Source organism: Pteronotus mesoamericanus, unplaced genomic scaffold, assembly GCF_021234165.1.
Source record: "Pteronotus mesoamericanus isolate MK-2021 breed Mesoamerican mustached bat unplaced genomic scaffold, CSHL_Meso_final contig_169, whole genome shotgun sequence".
Taxonomy (NCBI): domain Eukaryota; kingdom Metazoa; phylum Chordata; class Mammalia; order Chiroptera; family Mormoopidae; genus Pteronotus; species Pteronotus mesoamericanus.
In genome coordinates, this window is record NW_026555068.1 from 26,796,794 (window position 1) to 26,805,830 (window position 9,037).

General features: G+C 59.4%; 1 protein-coding gene across 1 annotated transcript; it reads right to left on the bottom strand.

The window, feature by feature from the left end:
- Positions 1 to 1,956: 1,956 nt before the first annotated feature.
- On the bottom strand, positions 1,957 to 6,765 carry LOC129064736 (protein FAM90A1-like). Its single transcript, XM_054565848.1, has 5 exons — positions 6,733 to 6,765; positions 4,657 to 4,833; positions 4,005 to 4,204; positions 3,425 to 3,533; positions 1,957 to 2,667 (listed from the first exon to the last, which is right to left on the bottom strand). Exons 1-5 carry the CDS (start codon positions 6,763 to 6,765, stop codon positions 1,957 to 1,959), a joined length of 1,230 nt encoding a protein of 409 aa, XP_054421823.1.
- Positions 6,766 to 9,037: the final 2,272 nt, after the last annotated feature.

Here is a 9,037-nt window from a genome sequence, read left to right on the forward strand (position 1 = left end):
GGTCCGGTGAGAACGCTGGGTGACACAGTGAAAAAGGAAGCCCATGGGGACGCGCCAGGAAATGAGGGTCCCTCTCAATAGCTGAGGATAATGCCCGCGAGGAACCAGGCACAGCCGCCTCTGGGGCAGGGTCTCTGGGTGCTGCCGTGGGGCTCTGTCCCCACACCCCACCGTGGGCCCTGGAGGGCCCCGCACCCCAGGCTGGGCCTGGGCTTCCCGGGCACAAAGGACATGTGGGTCCCTTGGTAATGGGTGTGGCGGAGCAGGTGTGCTCTTGGGCTTACGGGCCTGCATGTGTTTTTCATGGGACCTCGAGAACGTTACTGTTTATTTCCACGTGCTCAGAGAAGCAGAGGACGTGCCACTCAAGTCTCCCCATCAAACACAAGACAGTCCGTGCTGCAGAGGGCGTGGAAACACCTGAAAATCAGCTCCAGGAGCGAGCGCCCTGGCGCACAGTGGCTCCCGGGGGCCAGCTGTGTGTATTTTGTCTGTGATGACATCGACACCCTGCAAGGACAGAGAAACCGGGGACAGTGCTGTGTGACCACACACAACAGCTCATCCATGACGGGAAGGCCAGTGCTCAGATTCAGAGCGAGAGCAGCCATGATCAAAATGACCGTCAGAATGACATGAATAATGAGAATTCTAATGGCGACAGTCACTGCCTTCTGCAGGGGAGAGAATGCGTGCACACATCCGCTAAATGCGCGACCAGGCACCCCTGGGGGCACTGAAGAGGCAGGCGCTGGCCCAGGACTGCACCCCAGGGCTGCACCGTCCCGGGGACGGCCTGCTCCAGGAGGAAGGAGCAGCCCTGTGCTCTTTCTAAGGAAACCCTCTCTGCAAGGTGGAGGGTTGACCTGGACGTAGTCTGACCTAGTCCTGCGGTGGAGAATGGAGGGAGCAGGACTGAGGGGACCGCGTCGACCCTCACCTCTAGCGGTTCTCAGACACGGCTGCCTGTTCCCACCTTCTGGGGAGCTTACAAATCCCAGGGTTCCGCCCTCTGCCCCACACACGACCTTCATATTTCTTGGAATGGGACTCGGGAATGACTGTCTGTGAAAAGTGACCCACTGAGCCCAACGTGGGCCAGAAACCGGCTCAGCCTGCACACAAGCCCGTCTCATTTCAAGAGAGCAGACCCACGTGGGCACATTGTCAAGGTGCGTGTACTGGCGCCGTCCGCAGGGTGCACCAGTGCTTCTCACACCTAAGGAGCCACCCGTCCTCCCACCTCCCCTTGACCCTACGTAGAATGAGTCTGAGGAACGACCACTATTTAAAAACGACCAGAAACGCTCAAAACTGAAGACCAACCACATGCTTTTTGGCAGAATTTTATTAATAACAAAAGAGACTTGTAAACACAACTTTAATATGACATTTCATAAACAAAAGGTACAAAGTCAGGGAAAAGTCCCCAACCTGCATTCCACTGAATAATACAGGGGACAGTCTCCCCCCATGACGGGCACTACTTCAAACAAGCAGGTCACCCAATTCAGCCCTTTCCCAGTGTCCCCAAGTCAGGTGGAAATCTTACACAGATTCATTCCCTAGCTTTCTATTTATAGTAGATTTTAAAGGCTACTTTTGCAAGTTGACTTAATTTCCTATATAATCAATTAATGTACAAAATTAACTTCACATACTAGTTCTATAAGAACAGTCTTCAGTTTAATAAAAAATACCATAAGAAATATCACTTCACGTGCAGTAAAATAGTGCAGTAATTACACGTGTGTGTCCCCAAATGGAACCAGGGCCGCCCCACTTGTCCACACTGTGCAACAGGGGAGTCGCTGGTTCCCCAGACACACGTGCTCCTGTGACTGCCCCCCCAGGTTCACAGTCACCTCCAGGTTGCCCGGCGGGACAACGGGTCTCGCGGACACGGGAGTCTCACTGGCCATCGCTGCTTCGGAGGAGGAGGAGACCCGCGGGTCCTCAGAGGATGCTGAAAGGGACACGGGCACAGAGTCCCCCGGAGGCCCCTGGGGCGGGAGGGCTCTGAGCCGGAGGCGCCGGCCCCTCCGCAGGTGGCACCCAGGGAGCCCTCAGGAGCCTGGAGCGCCACTGGCCCTTGTCCGACCTCGTGAAGACCACCCGGAGGGGCTGGCCGGGACGCTGGGGAGCCGGAGGGAGCGGGGACACCGGGCAGGCCTGGACCGTGCTCAGGAGAGGTCCCGCGTGCGGAGGACCCGGGGCAGCGCTGCGTCCCGGGGCAGGCGTCTCCCTGGGCGCCCGAGGCGGCTCTGCCGGGGTGAGGCCGGGCGCACGTGCCGGGGGCCGGAGGGGCCGGAAACGCCCCGGGTCTGCTCCCTGCCTGCTCTTCCCGGGGGGCGGGCAGGGGCCGCATCTGGGTTTCTTTCGGGGCCGCTGGCAGGACTGCGGCGGGGTCTGGGCAGCCCTCTTGCCAGGGGCCTTGATGCGGACGTCGGAGTCCTGGCCCGATCTGTGATCAGCGGGATGCGGGGCGCCGGGCGACCCCACGTGGGGGCGCTTGGCCTCTGCCTGGCCGATGAGGGCACGACCTGGGCCATGTGGCCCGGAGCCAGGCCCCCGGACACAGCCCGTGCCTGCTGGGTGACGGCTGCCAGGGGCAGGCACTCCCTGTCCCTTAGCTGGTCCAGGCGGTGAGAGGGGGCCCTCGCAGCTCTGTGGATGGGAGACGCTGTGGATGTCGCCTCAGGTGTCCCGACAGGTGACCTTCTCGTGAGGACAGGGGCTCCCGCGCGTCTCCTCTGGGTCGTGTAGACGGGCATAGGCTGTGTTGGGAGCTGGAGGAGAGGATAACAGGGACTACAAGTTAGAATTTCCTCTCCACTGGGTACGAAAGAAAAGGAAACAAAGACAAAGAACACGGATCTTAAAACGAGACACGCACAGAAAATGCAGTGCCAGCATCAGGGAGAGGAGGGGAAGGTCGCTGACGCCAGAGCTGGTCAGTGCGACTAAAGTTACAAAGCCTCCCCAAACCACTCCTGACAGCAGATGGCAAGGAAAGTTCTAACACTGTCCCCTGTTAATGATGAGAAACCAGACCTGTGCTTCCTTCTTCCAGGAAAAGACAGAAACCGTGGTGATTTGAGGGCAGGTTGACAACTAATGAGCAGGGGCAGAACTCTGTATTTAGGGGACCCCATTTCGGGCTGCCTGTTCTCCCCTAAGGGGCTGCACCTTCAGGAACATTCTATTGGGATCATGACCACACCCTCCAGCAGCATGTTGCTGGCTCACATGCAGGCGTGAGGCGCAATCAGAGACACCCCAGAGGACGACATCAGGGAACTACACAAGGGAAGCCAGCTACGTCCCAGGAGAAGTCCCATAGTTCCCCCCCCCACAGGAACACACTGAGGGAACTCGGGGTGACCCCGAGGAGAAGGAGAACAGGGGCGCCGGGGACACTCACCCTCGTGTAGTCGCAGGACGCTGTCGGCTCCGTGCTGGGTGGCTGGGGCGGCCCCAGGGGTCTCCTGGGAAACGCCTGGAGCAGGGCCTGCCTCTGCCGGCTTTCGGGCCTGCGGGACAGAACGTGGTGAGTGGACGTCACTCCACCTCCTGTCCCCAGTGGACACAAACCTTCTGTGGCCCGGGCTCTGTCCCGGTTCCCGTGTGACCCTGGGAGTGAGGCCCAGGTGCCATGGCCGGACGGGCCCTCCCCTCACATCGGGCCCGCCCTCCCCCCCGCCTCCCCCGCCCCCAGGGAGCCCTCCGGGCATGTCCAGGAAGGACTTCCATCCGCACCATGGCCTGTCGGCCTGTTCTCCTCATGGGCCCAGATGTGGCCCCCTGCCTCCCACCTCCATTCCCCCCGGGGCCCGCCCAGGGGGAGAATGACCACCTGAGCGTGGCCCTGGGGTCACGGGTCCCCTTCTCTCTCTCCACGTCCCTGTCCTGGCCTGGAGGGGGCCGTGCAGACCGTGGAGAGAGCGGGCACGCGGGCCTGTGCATGACCCGCCTCGGCTGCGCCCCGCCCTCACAGCGCTCACCTGGGCCTCTGCTCCTTCCGTCCCGCGGCCCTGGGAGCGGGCCCTGGGTGCCCCGGGTCCCGGGCAGTCCACGGCTTCCGGTTCTCCTTCATCTTCTGGGAGCCCGGCGGCTGGGGGGCTCGGGCCCCATCCCAGCGCTTCATGGGGCACCTGAGGCTGCTTGCCTTGTGCCCAAAGGCCCCGCAGTCCCCGCACTTCACCTGAGGGCGGAGAACGGCACCGTGAGTCAGCCCCCGCCCAGGCAGATTTCAAAGGGGACCAGGCCGGCAGACGAATGGACACTGAATATGGGGCAGGGGCGCGGACAGAACCCTAGGGCTCCCGGGCGCCTGGCACCGAGACAGCATGGTGGGTCCCACAGCCCGCGTCAGAGAGAGAGGAAGGCAGGCAGGAGGAACGATGGCAGGGGTGCGCGCGGACACACAGACCCGAAAGGAAACACTTGGGCAGGGCGAGGCTGCTAGGACAGTAACTAGGGAGTGAGTGTGCTGCCCCAAGACCGAGAGACCAACCCGCCTGGTGCGCGTGACCCCGGTCCGGTGTCCTCGAGTGGGAAACAACCCGTCGGTTCTGGGCCCAGAACGCGTGCGTCCGGACCCTGCGTCCCCAGCGCCTGCCACCCCGGGCTCCCACGGACCCCGCCCCCGCTCACCCTGGGGTCCTCCTCCTGGGCTGGGGGCGCCCTCTGAGCCCCCGGGGCCCTCGCCTGCGGCTTCCTTCTCAGGGTCGTGAAGGGGCCACAGGGCCCGCGCCGTGGGGGACGCCCCGCCATCTGCCGCACCACGTGGAGGCTCAGTCTGTCTTTCTCTGCTGTGGGTCTGAGTGGCTCCTAAGGGGGAAAAAATACTTTTCAAAATGCCACAGAGAGAAAACCTCCTCGTGCAGCCTCGGCCCCAAGTGGGCATGAAGGGACCTCTTGACCACCCGGGAAACCACCTGCCCCGCCCTGGGACCCTTCCTTCTCAGTCCTATGAACCTCCTTCCATGACTGCCCGCTGCCGGGTCGGGGTCTAACCTGACCACCTCCCGCCAGGCCTACTCTAAGGTGCCTACCTACCCGCAGCGTAAGGCTCTGCGGCGAGACACCTGAGGCTCACCTGGTGAACTGGGATGTGGGATCTAAAAGACTCGGGTTAGTTCTGTCCCAAGCACCCTCCCGGGACAGGGAAGGGCAGTATTTCCCCAGGCCCACACCACCTTCAGCGCTGTGTTGAGTAGCGTATCTCCCATATCAGAAAAGCAAAATGAAGAGGCCCGCTCTGGGAAATTTGAATTTCCCGTTGGACAGAAGAGGTGGCAGTTGCAAGTACTAATTCACCGGGACAATAGCATTCTCTCCTCTACTGGACGAGAACTTCACAGCTCGGGGGCTAATCTGTTTTTTGTTTTTTGGTTTTAATAATACTGCCCTCCGTTTTCTCTTGTTCATGAGTTTCTAATACATGTGAGATGAATGTCTCTGAACTTAGTTGGAACCAATCGACTATTTACCTTCGCAAGCCTACAGCCCGACCTACCCGCTTGCTAGAACTTCTCACCCGCTGCTCCCACAGGGCTCAGAGCTGGGCCCACCACCTTGGACACTAACTTTGGGCTAACAATTAGCTTTAGTACATGCCCTTTGTCCCCCTCTCTGCCCAGATGAGCCATGCCAATGAAACAATGCTCACCCCACCGCCCAGAGCCCCTCCACGCCCTCGTCCCTGGCGCCCAGCGTCTCGGAGGGACAGCCTGAGACCCCGGGTGAAAGCAAACCCACCTGACGTCCGGCTGTGCTCCCGGGCCGCCAGCCGATTCTCGGAACTGTCGGTGCCGGGCCAGGCCAGGGCACGCCGTGCACCTTCTCGGCGCTGAGAAGTGTGACTGCGGCAGGTGCCAGTTCGGGGCTTTTAAGCGGGTCCCAGGTCACGTGAGAAGGCAGAGCTGCCCGTCACATTAGCATAACCCCCGTGGAGGGCGGCGGTCCCGAAGGACCACCTTTCACCATTATTCAGCCTTTTCAAGTGTCTTCGCGTTCGGGGACCCACGTGCCTCCTGTTCGGAGGGCGCATCTTCCGAAAGAGAAGCCTGCCCCGCGGGTCCACCTGCCGCTTCTTGCTGCGTCGCCTGCTGAGCGCGGTGGGCGCTGTGACTGGCGACGTCTTGAGTGCAGAGCGCGATGGCCCCAGCGCCCTGGCCCCTGCGCTGGGGCCCGCTCGCGGCCGCCTGGGCCCCACCCGTTCCTCCGTGTCTGTGGACCGGCAGCACCTCCATGACCTCCGCCGACCCTGTCTCCTGTCCCCGCCGTCTCTCCACGCGGCTGAGCAGGGAAATGCCCCATCGCGCAGGACCCGCGGGTTTGTCCTTTCGGACTGGCTTGTTCTGCACTTTGCCTTGCGACCAAGTCCCTGTCCCTGCGCCAGTGGTCCCCACCTGCACATGGGAGCTCCCTGTCCCAGCTCCCTGTCCTGGCCTGTCCTGGCCTGTCCCGACCTGTCCCGGCCTGTCGCAGTCTGTCCCCGTGGATAGGACACCAACTGGGACCTGCTGGTTCGGCCCCTCCGCCCATCGGTTGGAAGTTGCTTCTTTGCACCATCTCATTCCCCATCATCCGGCCACAGGGCGTTGGAGGCGCATGTCCTTTTTCTATTAAGAGACACAAGAATATCAAATTTTCCTGCCTATGGTCTCCTCCAGGGCTTTTATGGTGTCAGGACTTATATTTAAGTCTTTTGTCCATCTTCAGTACCTTTCGCGTCCTTCGGATGGAACCGGACGGCATTGTGCTAAACGTCGGATGCCCCGCGGAAAGGCAAACACCATGTGACCTCACCTGTAAGTGGAACCTAATCTACAAACAAACAAGCGAGCAAACTAGAACCAGAGATGTGGAAATACAGAACAAACTGAAGTGACCCAGGTGGAAGGGGGTGGGGATAAGGGGAAAGCAGGGGAAAGGTCAAGTGAAGGAATATGAAAAAGGACCCAAGGACAAAGCCAAGGCGGGCGGGAGGACTGCACGTGAGAGGGGGGATGGGTAGCGGAGGCGAGGGCGATGGAGCAATTGGGGACAACGGCAATTGAACGACAATAAAAAAGACACTCTGGGGAAGGGAAATGGGAACCCGCCGCCCCCATTCAGGCTTTTCTTTTTCATCCCCTGCCGCCACGCCCTCCAAAGCAGGTCGCCATCCCCCCACCCCCACCGGCGCCGGCACAGGTGGGCGTCCGCAGCTCTCAGTGCCGCGGGCACCTGGGTGGTGGCGGCAACAAACCGTCTGCACACAGTTGAATCCCCATGCGTTCACATTAGCCTTATATCTATTACTGATACATCTGCCCCATGGTCAGCCTTTCAAAGCGCTACAACACTGGGCCCGCTCGTGGGGTCCCCGCGCCTGGGGCAGCAGAGCCCACCCAGACTCCCCACAGCTGCCTGGGGCTCAGTCTGGCCGCAGGGCCGGGGGCCTGCCTGCCTCCGCCTACACCTCCCGCCACTGAAGTTGACGCACCCCTGGCCACCCCAGGCCACCGTGTGCCAGAACGGGGGTGACCGTCCACTCTCACGGTCACCCTCCCCAGGCCCAGGTAGCCAGGTCCTGTCTGAACAATCAGTCGCTTTTACTGTGGGAATTACACGAAGCTGCATGCACCGTGTGGTCTGATTCTTTTAATTATAGTGGTTCCTTTTGTGCCTCATCTCTTTTCAGGTGGAATCTGTTGGAATTTTGAGTGCCGTGAAAAGCGTTTCCTTGTAAAAATTTTTCCGAACCCTGAATATGTGTAAGCACCGCTTACTGAATGTCACATATTGAATTGGGGTTCTTTTACATGTTTTCCTAGGAACCTTATAAAGGCTTTCCTAATCGAACACAACAAACTACTTTTTTTGCTGTGAAGACTATTGTCAGTAATTTTCTTTTCTAAATTAGCTTATATATTAGTTAACTGTTGTTATGCAACTTTACATTAGTGAGATTAGTTTCCGGTCCACAATATAGCGACTGGACATTTTTGAAACTCACGCGCACTCACCCCCCTAATTGTGAAATCACTAGCTCCTGTGCAGCCTTACTGGCTGTATGAGCAATACCGTCCCATCCACACCCCTGTTGTGTGTAGACTTTATTTTAACTTTTTGAAATTATATAGGAATGCAATCTATTTGGGTGGTTTGAGCTGGATCTAGGGTTTCTTGGTTTCTTTGTTTGAAGCAGCAGATATTTCAGAGGTTCTTATCTGTGGATCACGTTGGCTGAGTGTGTGGTGTGGACACACAACTCCAGCCAAAACACACAGCGCGGGCGCATCCCCGCAGCGCTCACTGCCATCAGGGGGCACTTCCGGCACAGGACGCGCCTTCGGAAACGAGCAGCGGTGCTCAGGAGGGTCAGGAAAGGGATGTGCAGCGGAAGGGAAGTAAAACTCCATCTTCCTTATGAACATACAGACCAAATCATGAATGACGACCACAATGGGTTTCAAAGATGTCACCAGACTGGCAGCACACGGAAGACCTGCGCACAACCCCGCTCCCCCCCATCCCCCCGGGATTCACCCGGATTCAAACCCGGGTGAGTTAAGTCGGGTGAAGGACTCGAGCGCGGCGCCAGGGTTGCGGGGCCTAGACTGGGGTTACCATGGGGGCAGGTTGATTAATAGTAACTATAAGATTAGTGTGAAGGGCGCGGGGATTCAATATATGCAGATGATAAGATGCAGCCACCGCCCAGGTGCCCGCAGTATCGAGAACTGCAGACGCCACCTGGGCCGGCGCCGGTCGGGTGGTGGGTGGCGAACTGCTTTGGAGGACGCGACAGTCTCAGTCCGGGCAGAAGAAAATGCCTGAATGGGGGCATTCGTGTTTTCCTTCCTGAGTGTCTCCTAATAAAAACAGGAAAAGCGTCTCCAACCACCCGTGGCCAGGTAAGCGGTGGACGAGGTGCTGCGAAGAATCAACTTCCAACCGACAGAAAGAGCGGAGAGCGAGCAGGTACCAGTTGGTGTCCTATCCACGGGGACAGACTGTGACAGGCCAGGACAGGCCGGGACAG